At 34.5% G+C, this 26,850-nt stretch overlaps 1 protein-coding gene across 1 annotated transcript in view; it reads left to right on the top strand.

The window, feature by feature from the left end:
• The window catches only part of Trhde (thyrotropin releasing hormone degrading enzyme), a 346,217-nt gene that overhangs the window by 235,293 nt on the left and 84,074 nt on the right, over positions 1-26,850 (top strand). The window contains exon 7 of the mRNA XM_090328261.1: positions 7,694-7,759. Within this exon, the coding sequence (XP_090184387.1) occupies positions 7,694-7,759 (66 nt within the window). The remainder of the gene's footprint in view (positions 1-7,693; positions 7,760-26,850) is intronic.

The raw sequence follows: 26,850 nt of genomic DNA on the forward strand, positions 1-26,850 counted from the left end.
AGGTAAGGCATATGGTACATGCTTATAATTCCCAAATCAATTTGTCATTCTTGAAAACAGTGACTATCTACTTTCTTCTTCATCTTCGGTGGCTATGCTACTTTAATGTTCCTCACCCTCATGTACCAATGTGGCTCTTGTTTCACTGAAGTAACGGATGGAAGACAGGGTCTTCTTCTCTACCTACAAATCTTTACATCTCACCCATCATTTCTCATGTGCTGCTTCCTGTGCTCCTCATTGAAGCTGATAGTATCTATGTTATCATACAGGCCAGTTCCTCTGCTGATTGCTGGATTTTTGTCTCTTGTCTTCTTCAGATTGCACTTACTGCTCTCTCTTTCCTTTTTTGATTCACCCATTTATTTCACTGTATTCAAATAATCATATCTGCATGAAAATGTAGTATTTTGATCTTAGTAAAAAAGTCCTTGACTTAGATCTGCCAGACTATTTCTTTATATCATTATTCTTTTTGGTAGAAACCCACAGTTTCTTTCTTCTTTCAAAATCATTGTAATTATACTTTCATTCTTACCACTTGGCTAAACCTGTCTTATCAAGTCAAAAACAAATTCTGCATCATAAATCCAATATGTCTTCCAAATTCAACATTTTCAAGCACATTTTATAGAGATGATTATTTTCCCATTCAAATACTTAGTGTTATTTTTTGGTATATTAATCTCTCAGTAGTATAGAAATGTTAATTTTTCTAGGATTTCAGATGTGAGTTACCAGCATCTGGCTTTGCAGTTTACCTTTTAATTTGTGATATCTTTTACTTACACATTTTTATGTTGACATATAGTACATATATTTCCTTTTTTATGTTCCTATTTTTTATTTTAAGTGTATTTTTTCATCCACAATTCAAAAAGAAAAGCATATAATAGTTTTGACTTTCCACTGATATTTTAATGATTCATTTAGATATTTATTATTGTTTCCTTAAATGTTCATATCAGCTGTAAGTTAATAAGTCATGGGACTTGAACTCTGACCCTGGGCATTGTTCCTGAGCTCTTCAGTTCAAGGCTACGGCCTTACCTTTGAGCCACAGCGCCACTTCCAAAAGTTAATGTTTGTTTAGATAATCAATAATCCCACTATTATTTACTGAATTTCCCTGCCATTTTTTCCTTTGGCATATGATACTGTTATCCGTTTGCTATCAGTTGGGTAGTTCTTATACTAATCTTCTAATCTTTATGTTATATCCAACAGCTATAACTCCCTATGTTGCTTATCAAAAGTGATGATTCTTCCTGTCTTTTACTATTTTAGTTTTTAAAACAAGACATTATCTGAAAAAGTATTCTGGAAGCATATAATTTTGGAATATTTGCCATGTTTGTAACAAGTATTTCTACCATTGTAAGCAACACAAAGCATGTCTGCATTTTTAGAAGAACTACTGCTTGGTTAAATTATGTACATTTCGATGGGTGTTTTGAAATTTTCCTTACTGTCTTTTTTTTAGTCTTGTTTTGCCTGTATGTTTGCTTTTGAAAATACAAATGGGACTCACTAGAAACTTAACATTTTTGCATTAGGTTTTAATGGTATATATTGATTGCTGATTTTTGTGTATTGAATTTGTGCTGGATAATAACTGAACTGCATTCTGCTAGTAACTGTGTACATTATTTCTATGGATTTTCCTGTATTTCTATATGAGTTTTCCAGATCACTTTTGAATTATGCTAATTAGTTGCTTCTTTTTTTTTGCATTACCTATCTTTTCTTTTCCTCATGCTTTTGAATATAAGATTGTTCTTTTGCAGATAATGTTGAGGCAGGGACTTGCTATAAAGCCTAGAAGAGCCCTAATATCATATAAACCATGCTGGCATTGCACTCATGACTTACCTGCCTCACCTTCCATAATATTGGGTTTCAGGCATGTCCTACCTTATCCTGGTTTTGCACACAACATATGGAATTGAGTGTATACTTATTACCATCCACAGAGAATGCATATAGCGCTTCACCTTTTGGTATGTTTTTTTACAGGATGCCCTTAATTATGTTCGTGGATCCCATTTCCCCGATATTTATTATGTTCTTATTATATATTGCATATATAATCTATTATTATTTTTATATATTTTTGGCAGTAATAGAAATGGAAAAAAGAGACCTGTGCTTGTTAGGCCAGCAGTGTGACTGGAACTAGGACTCTAGCTCATTTAGCTAGAATTATTTTTCAGATAGAATCATGCTTTTACTCACATTACCTTTGCTGCTGTATATGCTTCCTGGTGTGAGTAAAGCCATATTTTTTTTGCCAAAATGGATGACTTACAGGTTCCTGCTTCATCCTGGCAGCTGGGATTTGGTTGACTATTCTGGTAATACAGTATTAGCAAGTACAGAAATGAAAGGAAATATTTTTGAAGTGTAACAAATTTTCCTAACTGGTTGTTCCAAGTTGGACTTAATACACACCTCAGAAGACATATCTCAGATTGTTCCAGAAATAACAGAGGACACAGCTACTTTTAGATTGCTTGTGTACTGTTAATCTTATTTCAAAGTTTCATAATGTTTACTTAATTTACATACCTTCTTCAAAGTAGCCAGTCACGAACAAATGGTGAGCCTGAGTTCAATCACTGTGAGCAGAGGGACAGGACATGCTGCATTATGGGTAAATATTGAGAAGCCTGCCTGCTCTGAGTGAGATTTTTGGTGGATGGGTGCATGAATTCCTCTGTAGAAGTAAAATTTGCCTTTCTGAGATAATTCTTCATTTTTATTTTTCCCTTAATTATGTTTGGAGAGTATATTTATAACACTGGGTAGCTAGGATCACAGGCACGTGTTTACCATACCTGTGTGTCTCAAAACACACATCTCACATATTGTGTTTTCTGAATGAAAGCTAAGTCTTATTAAATGGTTTTAATGGCAATATAAAGACCATCAAGTCATTTTCATTTATTTTTTTCAAAGTACCAGTGTAACTAATTTTAATAGAATAATTGTTGTTAAAATGTTATTGAATTTCCCATCTAACATAGACAGTGGTGGGAAATTTCCTCACATTTTTTCCCACTGTTGGTGAATTATAGGACTTAATTGTGTTTGGTCTTAGGTGCATGACTACATGAGAATGGTTACATGCTTGTACGTTAGTGAGCTCAACTAGAGTAGAAACTGACTATGTGATTTTATGGGGAAAATGTCAATAGGTGGATACTCTTCAATACTACCTAGGAAACTTTTCTTTAAACTGAAGATTTTAGGGGCTATGGAGATAATTTATTTATGACTATAGCACTGATAATGAAGATGAGAATAGTTCATAATTTTTCTGAATAATACCAAACACTATACTGAGTGCTGTTTTTTAATTAATAATTAAATTATCACAAGAATAGGTTAGTTTTTTTATTATTAACTGAAAATATATAGTTGTCTTTATTCTTCTAACTTGCATTTTAATCATAGGCACTAAGATCATCTAAGATGACTGAGCTAAGATTATGTTTCTAAAGTAATTACTAATATGAATCTGATATGGCCCATAGGCTGGATCAAGGGGGTACAAACACATCTGTGCTTGTCATTAACAGGCTGTGCAGTAATGTAGCCATGAAGAAGTGGATAATGTTTGTCCTCAGGACATAATAAATCAAAGAGGACTTGGAGGTTCTAAGCATGGGTAGCTGGAGTAATTGGGCATTAATTTTTCTTTCTTGTGTGGGATTAATTTTATTTTCCTTTTCCCTCATTTTCCTCTCTTGTTCTACTCCCTTTCCCTGCTTTTCAGTCCATTTGTGATTGAGGGATATATTCAGGATTACCCGCATGCTTTCTCATTTACTATTCCTCAGATGCTAAATAGGCCTATTATACTGTTATTTTAAAACAAGAAAATGTTTTCTACATCAATACTTTCTCAGAAAAGACTTTTTTTCTGCAATCTTCCTCTATAAGTTTCTAAGCTCTCACCAAAGAGCCTTAGAATTTTCTCCTGTACGCAAAAAGATTTAAAAAGTAAAACAGAAAAGAAAAAATAGGAGAAAAGAAAAGAAGATGGCAGACATATTGCATGGAAACTTGCTCTGTGCTATGTCATTCCTTCTTTCTGTTTTCACTGATTTTCACATTGACTTTACACTAGCAAGTCTATCACAATAGTTCTCTGTTAAATGTGACATACCATGGCCTTCTCTTGGCTATTATTTTCCTTGAGATCTGACAAATTTCCACATCTTTTATGATTCTGTTGATACCTGCTTTGCCTTTTTCTTTTTGCCTATAATTTCATTTTTTCTACTTATTTCCTCAACTAGTATGCATTGAATGCTGATCATGGGTACTCAAGACTAGGTTATAGAAAATTAATGGAAAGACCTAAGATTCTCTTTTAATTTTTCCTCAGCATTTTTGCCTTGGCTTTCTCACCCACTTCAAACCCATGTATGTCTTCAGTTATAAACTTGTCTGAAATTCCATTCGTATCATTCTATTTCATTCTCTTTCTGCAATTCTTCTCTACTCCTCAAAGCTTACATTTTCAAATATGACTATATTTGAAAAATAAAATTAGCCCTGGAATTCTAAGTATAATCTAAATTCGTAGGCCCTGTAACTCAAAGTTCTGTAAAACTGTCTCAATCTTATTTTCTATCTAACCTCCCACTGTGTGATGCCCATGTCTGATGCTATCCATACAGCCTTCCCTTCTCAGTGCTTATCAAATTCTGCCCCTGACAGACCATACAAAGTCCATACCTGCCATATCATAGATGCATCTGATTGTGCATCCTTTAAGAGATAAGAAAAATGCCACTTTTTTGAGCTCTCCATCCCTATAGATCTATTTCCTGTTGTTTCTGAAACACAATAGACTTCTTCTATCACTGGTCTAATATTATTTTGAGCCTCTTCTCTCCCCTGAAACTTTGAGTCATTGAGAATGAGGACTTGTATCATTTCTATTTTCATTCCGCAGGATATTGAACATACTAACACCTCAATGTTAAAGATATATTTGAATGAATAGTATTTTTAAAGAATGTAATTTCCATATAGATGGGTTATTTCTGTCACACATTGATTGCAGTAAAGGAACACTCCCTGTAACCCAGAAACAAGAAGAGGTTATGTGTGCCAAACCAAAGGACATTGCCATTTCTTCATTTGTATACTGTCTCTGCAATGAGTATGCATTCAAATGATGGCAAAGAAAATTTTAAAATAGGTAGAAATTAATATGAAAATAAACTACTAGAAGATGGAGTTAATAAGCATGGTTTGATGGAATATTATTTAGTAATGTGTGCTTATGAACACTCAGATATTCTTCAATGATATTAAGTAGTATCTTAATTATCTTTCTATGTCTCTGATCCTTAGTTTAACAAATATTATGATGATCTTTCTTGAGCTAAAATTTTTAAAAAATGCAAAAATATTATAAATACTTCTTATAGATCTAGTCAAGTTGTCTAAATATCTGGTTTGTTTGTTTGGGGCTGAACGTTTGAATAAGAAGAAAGTGCGGGTTCCAATATTATGAACAATGTTAGCAAGGTGAAAAAATGTTTTAAAGACATGTTGAATTTGGATTCAGTGTTTTCTTTCATAATAGTCATCAACCATGAGCTATGCCTCTGTGATGAGGTGTGAATTTCACTCTATGCCGCTCATAGTAGGTGCTAGTTTGCATTGGGTAAATGATCCCAGTTGGCAAGCCCATCTGTCCATGAATCCTATATAATAAGGATTAAAAAGCAGCTTTGGAAAGAAAGGGCTAATTAAATATAGAAAAGGGTATGTTGCTTCTGAGAGCATTAAAATATTCGAGTGACAAATTTTCTAAAAGTTAATTGAATTACACAATATAACAGGAGTAATGTGTTTGGTGATAGTGGGAATTTTTGAATCTTGATTGTATTTCTAGGTTTTATTTCCATTCAGCACTTTATTCCAACTTAACCCAGGGAAGAAATGGATTCATTCTTTATGATTAGAAAGTATTCTTTTGTCATCAGACCATGCCAAATTGATAGTTTTTATGGCCTGACAAGAGACCCACTCATCATTACCTAGAGGGAAGCACTTAAATCATCAGAAGATAGTTATTCTGTGCTGAGGGGAAGTTTGAGTTGATTGTTTGAGATTCTAAATTCACTCCCTAGGTGGCAAGGGTTAGTTTTGCTGCAGAACTGACAGAGTCTACCCTCAGGGTGGGTAGATTAGATTGAAAAATGTATAAGAGGAGAGCCTGTCTAGACATTGAAGGAGCAGAGCTGAGAGTCTCTAAAGAGAATTCTAAGCTGGCCCACAAATTGAATCATAAATGCTTATGTTTTATGGACTTACAAAGTGTACAGAATATAAAGATGAGAAAACAAAAGAAAAGGGTTAAGACAAGAGGGCATCAGAGGAAAAATATATCTGGAAAGGCGTTGCATTCTATGTGATGTTTAAAAAACTTACTGGATGAGATTAACATATACATTCAAGGAATCATTTTGGTGGTGATTAAGAGTTTGAGACATTGATTTAATGGTGATTGATTCATGTAGTCTTAGTATTACCATGCAGTAAAGATCAATTTTTCTTGTATTCCGTATTGAACTTCCACACAGACCTCACTAACATGCATTATTAATACATAGTATTAAATATTTGAAAGAAAAATATTATATGAGTTACTTCAGTGAGTACATTTAGAATGAGTATGTGGTAGGAGATGTAGAGATAAAGGAATTTTCATATTTTATATTTAAATATTCTCTTCTTCCATATCCATTATTCCATAGTGGAAGCAGTTTGGTATAACTGTGTCATTTCCCTCAATGAAGGCTTGCTGTAGTTCACATACAGATCTGTGATTATCATGGCTTACCAAAGTCCTATACAGTGTTAAATACAGTTTTGGATTATTTTATCTCAATGACATGCATAACTTTTGTACTGATCCTATTCTTTAATATAATAATAATGGATCTCATGTATAGGTAAATTCCTCTAAATTAGCATTTTTAGGTTCTAGTTATTTATATTGATAATATATATTACATATTTATATATATAAATTCATCTTAAGGCATAAAGATCATTAGTCAGAGTGATATATTACCCCACACTTCTATAGTATATAATATTTTTCAGATCCAGTTTGAATTGCTTTACATGTATTAATTCATTTGAGTTGCAGAACAATCAATGAGTAGAACTGATATGTTTTATTTGTTGTAAGCAAAAGAAAGAGAGAAGAAATGGACATGATTTTCCCATGATCACGGTGACTAATAGGCAGTGTCGTGATTTGAGTGGCTATTAGTCTCTGTTTTCCACTTCAGAGCTGTATTCTGATGTGAATATTTATTAATATGCCTATACTTCCTCATAAGATTATGAGTTTGTAATAGAAGAATCAGAGAAGTTTTATATATAATTTTTAAGGAAATTGTAATTACTCCTGAATTACAGATTATTACTATCTGAGGAATTTTATCTGAGAGATTTCCACTTTGTGATTGTATAATTTGCCCTCATAAATTTTTAGATCCACCCAAAATAATGTAATTTTGAGTTGATAAATAATCACTTCATGCTTTTTTATTAAATACTTTTAGATAGAATGAAGAAGACTACTTTTATTGACATACGATATTGTTAGAACCATACTTGGCTAAAATTCTTTTATTTTTAATGCTCTTTCTTACAGGGTGCTGCTTTAATAAGAATGCTGGCTAATTTTATGGGCCATTCAGTTTTTCAGAGAGGGTTGCAAGTAAGTAAAATGTTTTCTAATTTCTTTTACTCTTTTCCATGTGAATATATTTATTTTAAAGATATGTGACTGTTCTGAAAATGTTCAAGTTACTGGAATGATTGAAGATTTTTAAGTCCTGTAAGGTAAGCAACAATCCCCATAAATTAGAAAAGAAAGTTATGGATAGAAGATTAACTATATCATCAGGTTAAAATAAAATAATTTCAATAAAATTTAAAACCTGTTTAACTTGCCTTTTGAAACTGAAGTAATTTCACATATGTTATATTGTAAATAATCCAAGTAAAACTTTCAGAACATCTCATATACTTTTCTTCCATTTAAATGTTTATTAGTATGAGAATACTGGTATATCTAGAATTACAGTAATCACCAAATATTCAGGATAATTTCCAGATATATACCTTTTAAATCACTGTGGTTTTGCTCTTGATAAACATGATTTGTTAGTTGTTCAGTGATAATTGTTTTCTTTTCAGTGAAATATGTTAGTAGGAAGAAAGAAGCAACATTTTTTTCAGGCTGCATTTAAAAAATAAAGTTTAAGACTATATTCTTGAAACTTATTAAACTCTTTAAAGTAGATACAAATATAGAAAAAATGGAACTTTTATTCCCTTGAATCTGTTGGAGTAAATCATGTTTCTCATAGCTGTGATTGATGAATTATTTATGATGCATTCTGCTACTTAGAAGTGTCCTTTAAAGTAAATTGATGTTCACCTGAAATACAATTATGCTAAGACAGAGAGAGCAATCAATCTTATCTGTTCTTAGTAAGCTTTTCATTTGGAAATTTAAATAAACTACATCTGGGATCAGGTCATATTTTAGTAATATAATTCTCTCTTTACTCAACATACAATGAATGATAAAAACACAAAGGGAGAGTTAAATATGTTATGACAAACTGTATATCCTTAATGCAACCGTAAAAATACATGTTTCTTGAGGAATAATTTCCCTTAGAAAATATTTTACAGATTTCTTTCTCAGCAGGGACTGGAGTTGACTTTAATCAGCTCATTCCATTAGGGACACCTTCAGAATCACTGAATCCATTGAACCTATTTGTCAAGTGATAAAGGCACTATTCTGATCACATAGCTGGGGAAATCTTTCTTTCTCAAGGAGTGCCCTGCATGAATATAAACTATCTCAAGGAATGTCTTTCTTTATCCCGCTCCTTTGTTTTTCACCATCAACGTTATAGTATGACAGCTTCAGAAAATATCAGAGCTTTGGTGGGGCAACACAAATCGAATTTGATTTCCTGGTAGTGAGTTGTGTGAAATCATTTTCTGTATATTTCTTTTTTTATTATTGTTTTTCTTCATCCCTGTGTTTAGATTTGCTCAGCAAATTGAATAACCATAGTTATCTTATTAATGGGAAAGAATTATTGTTTCATGATATTTTTTCATTCTTATCTTGTCATCCTTTCTATGCTATACATAATATATTAATTTCAACACATTTTTTTCTACTGACTCCTCCTGTTCAGTTTTATTATTAGCACATATTTTCCCATGGCTTTCAACTTCCATTTGAAAGTTGGTTGTATTTGTGGTTTTTATGATGTGGTACCATATTTGGCTAATTTTCAGCAGAGGGACTCGATCTTTGTCAACATTGCATTCCATTTGCCTTGCGACAGCTCATTGATCAGATAGATCTGTTCCCCTCAGTCCTCTGCTTGCGTCTTTATTTATCCTCATCACTCAAACTGATTTAGTGTATCATCAGCAGTTTGGATGAGTTTACAGTAGATCCCTATGTCTAGGTGATAAATTATCATCTCTTGTGCATGAAGATGTATGGGGTACATTTTGGAGATGACCTCCTGAACAGTCCTGACAGTTCATGTCACAGAGTTGAAATTAATAAGCTTCTTCTCTGTAAGGCTCTGGGGAGTCTTGGTTTACAAGCTGTTGATGGAGCTTATCTGGGCTGTCAGCCCTTACCTCCCTCAGGAAAAAAAAATCTGTTAATTGTTTTTACATTAAGAGAGAGTATTTCTGTGTTGACAAATGGAAGTTGGTTGTTTGCACACAGATCCAAGGTTAGGTTCACAGGCATAGATATTCTAAATTTCACATAGTGTGTTTCCATACGCATCCTTTTCTCCTCTCCTTCATCCTCACACTCTGCTTTCATTTTACTTTTCTCTGTGCCCAGAATTGATACAGCCTATGTTACACAAAAATGATATGAAAATGGCAAATTCTTCTCAGTTTATCTTATACTACTGTTTTCCCAAATTTTGTTTTCTTCTGCAACTTTGCATATTTTCATGGCCCACCTTATGCTCTTTGGGGAATAAGGCAAATATTACTTATTTATTAAATAAATATTACATAATATATACAAACATATATTTATTCATATATATGTATATTGCATATATATGTATATAAATATAAGAAAGTGTTAGGCTTCTGAGAACTATTTTATAAAATTCACATTTTACTTATAAAAATATTTAAATAGGGATTCAACATTATTTTATATTTTATTTATTATTTCTAGTCCTGGGGCTTGAACTCAGGGCCTAGACACTGTCCTTGGACACTTTTTTTGCTCAAGGCTAGTGCTCTGCCACCTGAGCCACAGAGCCACTTCTGGCCTTTTCTGTGTATGTGGTACAGAGGAATTGAACCCAGGGTTTCACACATGCTAGGTGAGAATTCTACCAGTAGGCTACACTCCTGGCCCTGTATAGTACTCTGTATGACAATGTGTATGTTACTCAACAGGCAGGTATCCTAGAGATTTTTGTAAGGAAAACTTTTTTTCTAGTAGTCGTAAACTCATTAGGTCATCTATTACAAAGTATATAGAAAAATTCTATGATGAAAATTCACCCATGTTTTATACTGAGGCTCCTAATACATGGTTGTCTATTTCTACCAATTACTTAAGCCTGGACTACTTTTTGCAAACATACAGTACATTTATATATTAGACCTGATACCACTAGTTAACTAGCTTTAGGGTTTTTTCTTTGGCCTCCTTGCTTTTCTTTTTAAAAATGTACTATTCTGTGATTAGAACAAGGGCCCCTTAAAATCCAGTACTTCATGCTTGCCACACTTGTGCCTTGATTTATTTTGAGGTAAGTTAGGGTATTCCGGAGCTGTCTTCAAACCCATGAGTCCTCTCATATCTGCCTCTCACAGCAGCAAGCTCTAGTATAAATGTTTGAATTGGAGGTGTTAAAGCTAGAGGCTTAAAAGTTTTTTGCATAAGCAACATGTACTATCACACATAATATATATTTAAACACAGAAATAATTATACTTTTGCCAACTCTACATTCTTATTGTTCTGTATAACCCATTTTACAAAATAATTGCAGGCATCTTTGGGGATGCTGGAGGCAATAGAATAAGAAGAGAGAACCAGTTCTCCTTCTACTTTTAATTAATGCTGAGCCTTCTGAAAGTCATGAAATCTGCTTTGGCCCCTGACCTTATAGTTGTAAAATGCAAGACTAAATTCTCCCAGATTCTTTCCATCTTTCATATTCTCCGAAGCTAGGATTTATTTAATGTAGTCTAAGTTATACTAGTTTTACTTGGTATTTTTAATTTGTGGCAGCTTTTTGAATTTGAAGAGAAAACCACAAACTAGATGTGCAACAGTAACTGACCAATTGTTCTTGAGTAACCATGTGAATATTAATAGTAGGTGGCTAGGCATGCCATACTATAGAGTTTGTCAAACACGGCTGTCATCTGTAATGGCTTTTGCTACGAATATTTCATACTTCCACTTATATTTCCATGAGATTTTTTACCAACTTCTTTTCATCATTTGTTTTACGTTCTGTACATTTTTTGTGTTTAAAGTAAAACTTTTTAAATGGCATTTGTATATTCTTAAAGTTTCTTAGAGTTGTTTTTTAGTTAATGGCTTCTATTTTCTCAGGTCAGGATTTGTGCATGTGCTACTTAAATCTGGAGTTGATTTTTCTTATGAGTCTGATGTTGCTGAAGTATCTGGGAGAGTGGCCTTGAGGAGAATCAGAAACCCCATAGATGAGTGCCAATTTGGGGACTCCAGGAAGGGGTAGCCTGCAAACTATAGGTTACTATTGCTAATTACCTTCAATGATACTATATCCTTTCAATGTAAACTACTAGTGTATAACTCAGTTATAAAAGCAAAACCATTCTATGTTTGCAAAAAGGACTGGATTCAACATTGCGTATATGATATACATTTTCTAAACCTGGGATGGGGTGTGGGACGAAAGGCGAGAAATATCACTGCCAGATTTCAGGAAACCAGGAAATCTGGCTACTGTAGGGAACTAATATTCTTATTCTGATCTTCCTGCAGTATCCTGGAAGTTCTTTCAGTTTCACTTCCATTCCCTCCTGATGTTGACATGCCTTCTCTCTCCTACCCCAGCTGAGCATCTGCAGGCTATTCTTTATTATCTGCCAAATCTCTGTGTTGGCTTCTGTTACTGTAGACCATAAATGGACAGCCTGACACACTTGGCCTATTCATGACTGTCTTATTAATTAAATTTTACTGGCACTACTTCAGGATCATTTTGTGGAGATGCAAAAACGATCCACTCCTCAATGTATCCCTTTCTGTTTATTGGGTTGAAGACCATAGAATATTTCCATAGTTAAAGAAGAATGATTGCAGCTGATTTCAAGAATTTTATGAAGATGTCTGATGAGAGAAAATGAGCACAGTCCATCCAATTCAGTCTCATTGGTTGGGATTTCAAATCTTCACTTTCCTCTCTGAGTTGATGGAGTTATATCAGATGTGTTTATATTTGCAATGTGTCTCAAATTTATTAACTTTTAGATTTTGTAAAAATTTTTTAAATGTCTAGAATAAAAAAAACTTGGGGAAAATATAGGAAAGCTTTTGTTGAAAATGATCGATTAGATGAATAATTTAAAACGTTTGTTTAATGTGCACACAGCATAGAATCCTCATTTTACTTCCCCAGTTGGGTCAATCCTCCAGGTGTACTAGTCAATATAGAGAAAGGAATCTAACTAGTATTTTGCCTAAATAGCTTTTGATTTAAGACCAGCTCTATACAGGATATCTGGAATGTAAGCTTTGTGTGGTTTTCCAGCCTGGGATTTTGTCCTGATAATGATTCAGTAATGTTGGTTAAGAAAACTACATAATGAATTACCTCTTTGGGCTTAAGCAGAGTCTGGGAAATGCAATAGTGACCAGTTTTTAAATATAATGTAATTCTTAAAATTAGCACCTGAGCTACCATCTATACATGAACATTCCCAAATGCCTTCATCAGTAGTTTGTCTAAGGACAAGCTAGCAGTAAGGACTTCCTAATCTGTTTCATGTTTGCATTACTTGAAAGTGATGACCTTCTTGTAACCACACAGTAATGTGATGGGACAATAGGGAAGAAGGCACTGTGGTTTTACCCCGTTTCCGTCATCTCTTCTCTGGAACAAACTTCTATGACTAGTGGTGTTCACTTTCCCATCCTGGAATATAAGCTTACTCAAATTTTTCTCCCCACTCTCCTATTCTTTCTCTCCACAACTTCTTCATGATTTTTGGTAAGCCCTGGAAATCTTCCTTCTTTAAATGAGTATTTCCTTTCATTTCTCTCTCTGTTAGACATTAGCACCCATTATAACAAATTTAGGGTTTGTATGTTTTTCATTTACTAGAGATCTTATTATTCAATATATGTATATATCAACATGACTCTTTATCTATATTTAGTATTGTTTGTGGTTAAAATACATAGGAACAAGAAATCAAAATCAGTTTATACTATTTTGTTCTTTTGATTTAAAGTAAAACTCCTATGCTTTCATGCTTGTTTCTATTTAATTAATTAAAAGCAATTCAGATAAGGTTCTATTTTCATTTTTGCCAGTCCTGGGGCTTGAACACAGGGCCTGAGCACTGTCCTTGTTTCTCAAGGCCAGAGCTCTACCACTTGAGCCACAGCACCACTTCCAGCATTTCTATGTATGTGGTACCAAGGAATTGAACCCAGGTCTTCATGCATGCTAGGCAAGCACTCAACCACTAGGCCACACTCCAGCCCCAGATATTTTCTTAGTTTGGATTTTTTTATGATGTTATTTGGTTTTGTTTTAATTGTCTAAATCTTCCTATTTATTTATTTATTGGGTCATGGGGCTTGAACTAGGCCTGGTTCTGTCCCTGAATTCTTCAGCTCAAGGCTACCTCCATACCCCTAGGCCTGGCCATAGTCCCTGAGCTCTTCAGCTCAAGGCTACCACCCTACCCTTGAGACAAGCCCCATTTCCTGTTTTCTAGATGTTAATTGGAGATAAGAGTCTCAGGTCCTTTTGTGCCCAGGCCGGCTTTGAATCTTGATCTTCAGATCTCAGCCTCCTGAGTAGCTAGGATTACAGGCGTGAGCCAGCTCACCGGGCTCTAATTGATTTTTTAATAGCGCCTAAGCTTATCAATGTTACATGAGAATTGCATAAACATCACTTTAATTTATTATTCCTGGAAAAATTTTAAAGCCAAGTGAGGTGGTTCACACCTGTAATTCTAGCTACTCAGGAAACTGAGATGTGAGGATCAAGGTGCAAAGCCAGCCTGAGCAGTAAAAATCTGTGAGACTCTTATCTCCAATTAGCCACCAGAAAACCAGAAGAGGGGCTGTGTGCTCAAAGGGAGCATTGAGCTGAAGAGCTCAGGGACAACGCTCAGGCCCAGAGTTCAAGTTCCACAAAGGACAAAAAAATATCAGTTGCAATATGTAAAATTGGCTCATGCCTCTAATCCTCACTACTCAGGTGGTTGAGGTTAGCAAGTTGTAGTTCAAAGCCATCCAGTACAGGAAAAAGTCCATAAGACTCTTATCTCAATTAACCAAAAATCCAGAAATGAAGCTGTGGCTGAAGTGCCAGAGCACCAGCTGTGAGCATGAACTAGGACTGTGCTCAGGATTTGGGTTTAGTCATGTCCAATATAGCAGTATTGCCTTTTCTTTTCCAAGAAAACAATATTGTTTTAATGATTTTAATCCAGCAGTATCATTTTTCATGTTGTTATGAGTCAACATCAGGGAACTAGAATTATGAACAAAGATCATGGTTAAACTTGATGTAAACTCAAATCCTGAGATTCCTGTCAGAGAGCCAGTCATCTTCCTGTTCAACCCATAAGGAAAATTCAATAGCATGTAAAATATGATTGAATAAAGAAAGATTACTCTTAATTAGTATTTAACTGTTCTTTTCCATAAGGTAACTTACAGCAAGATGTTTGGCTCCAATTATCAGGGTGGAAATTGCTTATGCAAATCAATGTAAGGCAATGAGGTGTGCATAGAAAACAGAAAGGAAATATCATTATTATTGGTTTGCGCTCATAAAATTCTTATAGCTTGGAGGTAATGACAGGCACAAGCCATAGGGATTATTAGCAGCAACAACATCCTCAATAATGTGTTCCAGTGAGGTGTTCTATGTTAACATGTGTATTCAAGAGTATTATTTGAAAATTTCAGCTTTATGTCTGTGTGTGAGTACTTGCTTTTCTGTACATAGGTTTTCAGATGAATTAGAAGTCAAAATATGACAGAGACAGTGCATCAGACTTCATTTCTGAATAGATCTTAGTGATTTTATTCTTCTTTATCAAATGGTGGTTAAATCATGCTCAATCGAAAATGACTGGCTAGACAATTTTTGCTCAAATGTGTACATGTTCCACATGAAATGTTATTCAGTTGTAGGTATGTGTAGGTAGAAAGGTAACACTTGCTAATAGTTTGTTGTCATTATTATTAGTAGTAATTTGATATGAGTTTATTGTGATCATACACTGGGATTTGATTTAACTACCATTTAATTTATTAAAAATTTAAGTACAAAGCCAAATGAATGTTTTATATATATAGCATATTTATTCACAGTTTTGAATAAGACAAACTAAGTTTTATTCATAAGCTTCAATGACTTTTACATAAAGTCACTGAGTTCTTAGTTTCTCAATTATGTTGTAAATGTAAACTGGTAATTGTGGTTATACAGTATTAACTAAATTTGCCTTAATTTTAGAGAAACTTATTTGTATTTGATCTTCTTACAAGTATTTCAACCAGTTTAACCAGAGCCATTACAAAATTGTATTTGTTAGTTTAATTTCATCTGTTAGTTAAGGGCTTAAGATGTATCTTTTGCATACAAAGTGAAGAGAATAAAATGATACTTTTGTTCACTTTATTTATAATCATCTGTGGGACTATTAGACATATTCAGTGATGGGTAGGAACATTTACATGTTCATGTCTGTAATTGCATCTGTTTTGTAAATTCATGTACACCTGGTTACACCTATATATAAGTATGTGTACATAGATATAACTGTGTAGACATTGTCTCTGGCATATATATATACATAACCATTTGGTCTGACTACCAATATAGAAGTACAATAAACTTACTTCAGAGGGGCCAGGAGTTTGGCCTAGTGGTAGAGTGCTTGCCTAGCATGCATGAAGACCGGGGTCGATTTCTCAGTACCACATACATAGCAAACGCTGGAAGTGGTGCAGTGGCTCAGTGGTAGAGTAGTAGCCTTGAGAAAGCCCAAGGACAATGCTCAGGCCCTGAGTTGAAGCCCCAGGACTGGTAAAAAAAAACCAAACACAACTTACCTTAGAGGCAATGTGTTTTCCTATTTGTTTTCCTAATTTATTTAGTTCTGAATCCAAAGTTCTCTTATTTTCCTTTTATTTTCCTTTTATTTTCTATTCTCCTTTTTGAAAGCTCATGTTCTAGCTTTGTATATTTTGTATAAGTTTCAGTGTCCCCACACAAGCTCCCCTAAGCTGAATTTTTTTTCCTTACTCATGCTTTTATTATTGGCCACAGCATTGTTATTTATTATAGTATTGCATATTTGAGATAGATGCTTCACAATGCACTGCACTCTGTATTTATAAACATTGTGGTTGCTTTTCAGTTATTCTTAAGCAGCACTTCATTTTTAAGTGATAAATTTCACCCCTGCGTTTTTGATGATCTCTTTAACACATTTGTAGAGTTATAAAATTTTCCTCTAAAATGTTATAATAAACTGCTATGTGTAATATTCAAAAGTTCTCTCTAAATATACAATGCAAATCAGACTAATCATAAAATTTTAAATATTAATTTTATTAGGCAAAAATCTATCCCACTGTTATTTCTAAATATATGTATATTTTCCTCATAAGCAAGGTTGAAAATTTAAATATACTTTCTGCTTTTCATTCTTTTTATTTGATCTTACAAGTTTTATATTTTTTTTGCTCATGTAAAAAGTCTTTTACTTGTTATCTTTTTTATTATTGTCTCTAAGTATTTGTGCAAAGGAGTTGTTTTTGAACAAAGCAGTTTATGAATACAATACATCTTTATCAATGTTACTGCTTTTTACCTTCTCACTCATCCTTCTCCAACCAACCCCTTCCCTTACTTAATTTTGTAGGATATGTCTAATTTTTAGATTGTCTTGATCCGTTATCTCAGTAGTGTACGTGAGAGTCTGAAACAGGAAGATCATGTATTTGAAGCCAATTTGAGCTATATAAGAAGACCCCTTAAAACAAGAGAGAAAGGGGGAGGGGAACAAAGAGAGAAAGAGAAAAGAAGGAAAGGGGAAAGAGGGAAGGATGGAGGGATGAGATGGAATGTAAAACACAAAGAAAGGGACTTGAAAGATCTTCAGTTTTATCTAGAATAGTCAGCTACTTTACATCAAGATGGACAAATTTCCTCATCGAGGGCCTGGAAACCAAGTCCTCAAAAATATAATAGTTGGAGGTTGTGAGCAGGGCAGGTTGGACCTGTGAAGGAGGTGGAGATGGAATCTTGGGGGTGGCAGATGAAACACCAAAGGTATCATCAGTCACTGACAGGGAAAAGCTTGTTTCAAGAATGTTAAAATGGCCAATGTGGTGAACAGCAGCTCTGACACTGAAGTGAAATAAAGATTGAAACATGCTCCTCTTATACACAGACCTGTCATGCTCAGGAGAATGGATCAGAAACAACTCGAAATATAGAAAAGGAGTCAGAAGAGGCAGGACAAAATTGCAAGTAATTTGCCAAAGAGATTAGGGATAGGAAGATGCTTGTTTTCTTTTGCTTCATTTTGGTTTTAAATTTGTGTGATGGTTGTACTGATGTTAGGTTAGCAGAGGATGGTTTTGAGAGTATTTGTCTTTGAAAAGGTGAAAGGACATTTTTTTCCAGCATTTCTGGGAAACTGGTAGTATACACATAATAGAAGTTGTTTCTGGTGATGTTGATGTTTTCAGTGTTCTCTAAGAGAATGGCAGTAGTTAAATGGCAGTGTGGTGACGTGGAGAGGTATATACATAGGTGGTAGAAGGACTGCTCTGAGTGCTTGACTTTAGCGATGTCTGAGGCACAACAAAGCTAAGTTTCTCATTTGCATGATTTCCCTTGAGATACTCGTCCATAAGTGCAAGTATGGAGATGAACAAATATGCAGATTCATCCAGGATTGGTGTTTTAGCCATGTCACTTTAATTATAGGACAGGAGCTACAAAAGAAATGATAATGTTTGTTAAGAATTGATTCAGAAGTGGCAGAACTCCCACATTAAACAAAAAAAAATAATTAATTAAATAAAAACCAAGTGAGATCACCAGGGCCTTAGTTCAAGTCAATGAGTTGAATCATCAGAGAACTAAAATTACCTACTATTAGTAAAAACAATGCAGTAAAACCACAGGCCATATTAGGAAAATATTATTATTTTGAAGCTGCATAATATAATTAATACACCTTGTTGAACATGTTGCCTTTCTGTCATGATCATCAATATCTAAGAGCGGTATTAAGGAATGTTTTTCTGTATAGAAAATAAAGATCTCTTATCCCTCACCCACAAAGATATCAGCTGATGTCATGATATACACTGATGAAGGAAGTAGAGATGGTATATGTCTCTAGAGTTTTGTAATTAAAGTTTCTAAGTCTTTCTATTCACCTGAAGGTTAGTAGCTGCAGTGTTTTAATGTCAGTTTGGGTACTACCTCCATTTCATGCGTCACCCATCAAAATTACATAACAGATAAGGCTCAGTTTTACTCTTATCTAGATAATATATATACATACATACATATATATATATTCTGTTTATATTACCTGAATCTGTATCTATTTTTCCTCAACCAAATTATATTTTCCTTGTCAAATGTCAGCAACACCAGAGATGAGCTAGAAAAGAGGTAGGAGAGAGAATCTCCATGCACAGCCCTACAAAAGAAGGCATTTTGATTTATAAGAGGCAATGCATTTTTACCAGCTCCAATATAATTTATCTATTTTGTGAGCTTGCAGTGGTCAAAGTCCTTTATCAGGGCATTCAAAAAAAAGCAATTCACAAACTTGGGTTTTAGCAATAGATTCATTTTATATCTTTGTAATATTTCAGCCTAGCAACACAAGAAAGAGGTGGGGTTTATTTTATGTTTTTGCTGTTTTGGAATACCCAGATATATGTATACACTTTACCTGACAGGTATAGAACCCTGTCAGATTGCTTTGCAATGGAGTCTTAATGTAGCAGAAGCAATATTTAACTCTGATAATGCTTCTGAATGTTAATGCATAATCTGTAATTACCACATAAGACATATTTGAAAACAAAGTCGTGAGAGAATTGGCATTGTGTATAATTTAAAATAAACAAGCAAACAACCCTTTCATGGGATGGGCTGGTTGTTTTGATTTAAAATTTCTTTGATTTTCTGCTATATTTAGCAACCTTCTTAGGAAAAAAATAGTGAAAATTGCAAAATTTACATTCATTAAATTGAGTAATGGATTTTTGAAATATGTAAAATGTCTTTCTGTTCTTAGAGAAATAACTCAAATGTCTAAGTGAACCACTTCTAAAGATAAATTTTAATTTAGAGTAATCATACATTCAACAAAAGTCAGGTGTGAAATGACAGGCAAGCTTTGATGTAGCTAAGTATTGTTTTTAGATCTTTTCATTTTTAATTGTATTTTATTATGAGGGTGATGTATAGAAGGATAACAGTTATATTCATTAGGTAGTGAGTAGAGTTCTTCTTGAACATTTATACCCCTTTGTTATTAGAAATTTTAAAAAGTCACCTTTCATTTTTGTATCATTTATATTTTTGCCTTTCATTTTTGTTTGTTTCTTTGTTGTATTTCCTCAGTGAGGTTGCTGGAAACCGCTGTCCCTGGAAAAGTTTAATCATGCCTCTATATCCTATTTTAGTATTCTTTTTCCCTTGAAAAGTTGCTATATTGTATTGACATGAAAGTTTCAAAAATTGCATATATATCCCCATCTTTAATTCTCATCTATTAGAGTTAAAGCCCATATATATGGGAGTACGTATTCATATATTACATTTATTTTCGTATAAAGCTTTTTTTTTGCCAGTCCTGGGCTTGAGCTCAGGGCCTGAACACCGTCCTTGGACTTTCTCAAAGCTAGAGCTCTACCACTTGAGTCTCAGAACAATTTCTGGCTTTTTTCTACGTATGTGGTACCAACGAATCGAACCTGGGTCTTCGTGCATGCTAGGAAAGCACTCTACCACTAGGCCAAACTCCCAGCCCCTGTATAAAGTTATTTTAAATACCTTCTTGCTCATTTTGTTTAATAATTCCCAACTAGTCTATAGATACTAACCAGAATATATATCTTGGTTTACAATGAAGCTTTCTTTGCTTTAGTTGGCTTTCTATGTCTATTTTATATAATTTCTTCTGTCTCTCAAGGTCAGTGTACAGGAAATATGTATGTCTGGCTTTGAATGAGTTTAACTGACTCACATGTGACATTGCCATGATGAGACACTTTCCTTCTATTTTCATTCATTTGTTCTTTTAAGATCTTCTTTGAGAATGCATCAACTGAAAAATTTAAAGTTCAGAGCCATATTTCCCACTTAAAAGCCTCTACTAAATACAGGTATTATTAATTTAATTTTTAAGATTGTTTTACTACATATTTCCACCATCACATGTCTTCATCTTTCAGGTCCTCTTATTTCTTTTACTTTCTTTTTTATTGAAATGTATAGGGGGATTACAGTTACATTCGCCAGGTAGTAGGTGTATTACTTCTCACGCAAAGATACACCTTTCATGTTTTTGTCTCCATTTCTCTTCCTCCAATCCCTCCCAATCATCTTGTTTTCTCCCCTTCTCTTTCCTATTTCAAATAAATAGACGTATATACAATATACAAAATTATAAGGTAAGATACTGTAACAATATCAGAATAACCAAGCTCTATGTTTAGTCTTTTGAGGACCTGTCATACTGCTTTCCATAGTGGTTGAATGAGTTCATACTCCCACCAACAGTGTAGTAGTGATCCCTTCTGGCCACATCCCTGCCAGCATCTGTTGTTATTAGATTTCTTGATCCTGGACATTCTAACTGGAGTGGGTGGAATCTCAGAGTTGTTTCGATTTGCATTTCTTTTATGGCCAGACATGTGAGCATTTATTCAAGTGTCTATGGGCCATTCTTATTTCAGAGAATTTTCTCTTTAAGTCTTTGACCCATCTTTTAATGGGATGGTTGTTTCTTTGAAGATTTGTTTTGGAGAGATTCAATTTTTTTGAGCTGTTGATATGTTTTAGATATGAAACCTTTGTCTGTTGTATGGTTAGTGAAGGTCTTCTGCCACTCTATAGACTTTTTAGTTAATTTGCTAGCTATGTCCTTCGCCATATAGAAGCTTTGCAGTTTAATGCAGTCCCATTTGTCCAAACTTTCTTTAATTTGTTGTGTTTTGGGGTTTTTATTAAGAAAGTTTCGACCTGGACAAAGGAGGCCTAGTGTATCTCCTATTCCTTCTTGTAAAGTTTTCAGTGTTTCTGCTTTTACCTCAAGGTCTTTGGTCCATTTGGAATTAATTCTGGTGCAGGGTGACATAGAAGGATCCAACTTTAGTTTTCTGCAGGTGCTTAACCAGTTCTGCCAGCACCACTTGTTGAAGAGGCTGTCTTTCTTTCATTCTATTTTTTGGCTCCCTTATCAAAGATTTGGTGGCCATAGGACTCTGGGTTAATTTCTGGCTCTTTAGTTCTATTCCATCGGTCCTCAGACTTATTCTTGTGCCAGTACCAAGCTGTTTTGGTTATTATAGTCCGGTAATAAAGTCTAAAGTTTGATATTGAAATTCCTCCCACGCTGTTCTTTCTGCTAAGAATTATTCCTTTAGAATTCATGGTCCTAACATGAAGCACCTGTGGTTGGGGTGCCAGAATACCTGCCTGTCCTTTGACTTGCCATAAAGAGTAGTGAGAAAATACTTAATGCTCTGCCTCTTCCATATCCATAGTGAGAGCAGAGCCCTTGCTTCCTCCAATATTCCATCCTGAGTTACTGCCCTGATGGAAGAATGGTGACTAAATGTAGACAAGCCAAAACATGACACATGGTCACTACCTATTCTTTGAGGTAATATTACTCTTGATAGAATGCAACAGTATTTCAAACCTTTGCCTCAGCCCTCTCCTCGCATGGGAAAAAAAAATCACTGCTTGAATTTACGTAGTGTTTTCCAGACTTATCTCTCAAGGGGAGGGCAGCCCACTGCCCTGTGACCCTGTGGCCAGACCTGAAGCCCTACCTTTCAGAGAAACACTGGTGGTCTGCCCAGAGATTACCTCCTCTTCTTTCTTATTTGCTCGATTCCTTATTTCTTCAAGTTCTTTTTCTTGCCCTCTCTGGGGAGATAAACCCTTTTGAGAACCTAGAATTACCTCTGGAATTCCTGAAACATGGCTCCCTTTGGCAGCAATGAAGGGCTTGTGCTGAAGTGTATAGTACAGTCCTGTTTGTGCCAATACTGAAGCTTAATGTTGGGGTCTGGGCACTGTCTTTTAGCATTTTTTTGTTAGAGTCACAACTCTAGGTCTTTGGGTAGCTAATGTTCGCTAAGTGGATCACAACCTGGCTTTGAACCATGAAACCTTCAGATCTAAGCCTCTTGAGAAGCTAGGATTACAGATGGGAATCATCATCTCCCAGAGATGCGATTTTGATAGCTGGAAATGTTAAGAAATGAGTTTGTTATAGGGTTTGTGGGGGAGATTTCATGAAGGAGAGTCTCATGAAGACATGTTGAGTTCTTCCTCCATACAAGGCATGTGATCATCAGCCACAAACTTGAGTATGAACACATCCATGAAAGCATTGATAAGGATGGGAACATGATCCTTCCAGAGGAGACGAGGTGCAGTTTCCCCAATCTATTAGTTTGTATTAGACCCATGCTCTGTGTCCCATGGAATAAACCTTGTAAGGGGCTCAGTTTCTGTCCTGGCATACTGGGGGATTCATCAAGAGGAGATAAACTATTACATAATTACTTCCAAGTAAATCTTTGAACATAGTAACATTTCTTAAACTTAGTCTGATTTTTCTCCCCTTGACTTTATTAGTTTCATCGGGTATTATATGTGAAATATTATGATCCATGTTACTAGTTAGCAAAGGAAATAAAATTGTCTCTTAAGCAATAGCTCACTATCTCTTAATGGAATCAAGGGTATTGTCTATCAAGTTACCTATCTGATGAACATGCATTGACTGAAATCATGAGATGTATCTTTCATTGGTACATAAGGCACTTTCAGGGGATGATGGATATAAAAATGTCTGTCTGTTTCATCGTTGGCCAGAGAAGTCATACTGCTAAAAGCAATGACAAAGCATGTACATATATAGAACCTCTACTGTCTATGCTGCCAAAAGCAATGGAGATGCTGACTACATAGTGGTAGACAGGAGTTACCTGTTCCTTGCTCATTTGAAGTTTATAGGCAATATGAGACCTCAGATTAGTAAACACAGAATAGGGACACAATGTGGAAAATGTTCTTATATAATGCATTGGATAAGAGTGCAAACAAACTTTGAAATAATGAAGAAATTGGAACGAGAGTGGAAGAGTTCCTCATGTGAATGCATTGAGTCCCAAGGAATGAACTGAACTTAAGCAGCAAAAGAAGAGGAAATATTTGGAGAATGCTATGTGCCTAGAACTAGAATGGATATATTGGTTTGCTCCTAGAGATGAAAGTGGCTCATTTGAGGCAAAAAACAAAGAGATCACATGGAAGTGGAGAGGTAAGAAGAAACTAGACCAGGATGAGCATTTTAAAGCTTATTAGATGCTTGGGATATATTCTGAAGCTAAAGTGGTGACGTGTGAGTACATTTGATTATAAGTATTCTGGCTTCATGAAGAGATGAGATGGATGGAACAGTAATAGGGGCACTTGCAGTCACTCAGGTAAGGCAGTTGTCACCATAAAGGAAGTGAAAATCTTGGGGGAGTATGTAATTAGATCATAGATCATCATTTGAAGGTGATGGTAAAGGAACAGGGGCTATGGGTGGGAGGAAAAGTTGTCCTTAGTGATGAACTACTAAAAAGAATTAATAATGTAGGGCCTGGTATGAGTTCAGATTTAAATGTGATTTTTATCTGTAGGTTTGTGTGGCACTGGGGACTCAAATCAGGGTCTCCTGTACTAAGCAAGTACCCTACCATTAAGCCACATGCTTCGCCCTTACACGTGATTTTTCATTTATGTGTGTGATATCTCTGGAATGTTAGATTTGGGGTTAACACTTGTGTGAGTTGGTTTGGGGTTTGGATGTATACTGGAGTTTCTGGAGTCTAGTGTTCTGATTTACTAAATGAGAACGATATTTACTATATAACAGCATGGTGATTTGGATAAAGAAACATACCACAATAAAAAGGCAGATAATTTGTTTTATTTCTGTCATGTCCATTTATTGCTAATGATGCTTTCCCTCCTATTATTTTTTTCAACAGCTTGAGGTTATTAAAATCATTATAAGAGATAAGGTCTACAGAATTCCTGTAGTAGCTAAAATTATTCATTCCTAGGTAGATTCTTATATATGTATATATATTCATATATGCATTATATATAAGTAATTCTTGGAAAATTTCATATACTTTCTCTAGTCCCCATCTCATAGATGTATAAATAGGCACAAAGAACTTAAAGATCACATGAGTAAAGCATAATGCTAAATTCATATAGCTGTGCCAATGATTAGATAGTCGGACAATGGTTTTGATTCCAGAAAACCAGACTCTGATTCCTATACTTTCTATTCTGCTACAATACCTCTCTCTGTGCGTAGATGTGTAATTTAATGCAATTAAAATTTTTATTATTCTGTTATTATTTTTATATTCCTTAAAAATATTCTATCATGGGCTGGAAGTTTAGCCTAATGGTAGAGTACTTGCCTAGCAAGTACCCAGGTTCAATTCCTCACTACCACATACATAGAAAAAAAGCCAGAAATGGTGCTGTGGCTCAAGTGGTAGAGCCCTGAGTTCAAGGTCCAGTATTGGCCAAAAAATATTCTATCATTATTGCATGGTCTCTTATATTAACTGTTTCTGGAATAATGAGTATACAAAATCTACAACATACTTTAAGTTCCTAGTCAATTTTACATTGCAGAGTCAAAATCACCGTTGATTGACTTTCATACATACAAAGGTAAACATAGATTCTTATTTCTTATTCAATGTTCAAACATTTCTGTATCCACTGACTGATTTGTAAGTTTGAAAAGAAGTTAAAAATCTCATTCATCACATGGAAATGTTGGACTTCATCTTGCTAAGTAGTTACTGTACTAAGACTTCCAGAATAGATCTCTTTTTATACAGAATGAATAAGCAAATGACTAATTTTTAAAATCATATACAATATCTTTTAATTAGTTTTTGCAATTCTGTAAGACAAGATTCCATTTACTCAATATGTGAATGTATTTGTGAAAAAGACAAATACTGAAATAACTAAGGAACCATTCTTCTTTGGAAAGAGAATTGTCATATGTAGACTGCTAATAATATTTTTGGATGTTGTAGCTGATGAGCTCCAAGAAGTTATATTTCTTCCCTGAATATTAAGGCAGAAAACTTGGAATTGCCTCTTAAGCCTGAATCATTGTTTTTACAGTCTGCTTGGAGTGGAAATGTAGGCCCTATTCTGAACTGTGGTAGAAACTGAGCACTCATCCTGATCATCAATGTTGAAAAAAAAGTCAATTAATTCCATGAATTGTTAGACATTATGATCAATGAGAAGCAAATTATTGTTGAGTGTTGGACCATGTAGTGTTTCTTCATTTCCCTGTTTCTGTACTTCCAGCAGCACTATCCCTCCTATAGCATCACTCATTAGTCCCACCTTTACCCATTTAAAAATAAGCATGAAGAGTAATTTTGAAAGTTAAGTCTGAAACTGTGCATTTATACCCTGGGCATATCACAAACAAATTTTACATGGCATGTTAAAATCAAATTAGGATTCAGATTGGTATTCTTAACACTTTATGATATTGATGAATTTGTGACACTCAGAGATTGGACATCACTTCTTAGGTGTCTAAATGGAAGTCACTCTGCTTTGCTGGGAATGGAGAATAGGAATTGAATCTGCCACAGATGCTGTGATTTGTATTTCAGAAAATACGTTTCCCTGACTATCCCCCCCAGGCACCTCAGTCTATATAAAGTACTAGAAAGAGTCAGCATTTTTTTCTTTCCTTGTAGTACTTTGATATAAGTTAAGATTTTTTTAATCTACTTCAAGTTGTCAGGAAAAGTAATTTCAAATAAGCAGAGGGCTTCTTCATTTTATAAAACAGTCACTGTTTTTAACTCATTTTTACGATTAGAAATCAGAAAGAAATAATCCCAAGTCATCTTTTAATAGCATAGTGATAATTAGATAAACTATCTACTTCTTAGAATAAATCATGAAATCAGAAATGTGTAAGTTAACCCACTTAGGATGGAAAATGAGAAATAGGAAACCTTAGCCATAAAAATATTAAATAATCTTAGGAATGCCTTTTTCTTATCAAATTGTAATGTGTGGATCTATCATTTCTGTAATCAGTGATTCTTTACAGAAAGACTAAGGAATTAGAGACAGATTGCAGAGAAAAATACAACTCTGCTTCACATGTTCATGGACCATCCAGGAATTTCTT

This window comes from Megascapheus bottae, chromosome 2, assembly GCF_031878675.1.
Source record: "Megascapheus bottae isolate mThoBot1 chromosome 2, mThoBot2.hap1, whole genome shotgun sequence".
NCBI classification, from domain to species: domain Eukaryota; kingdom Metazoa; phylum Chordata; class Mammalia; order Rodentia; family Geomyidae; genus Megascapheus; species Megascapheus bottae.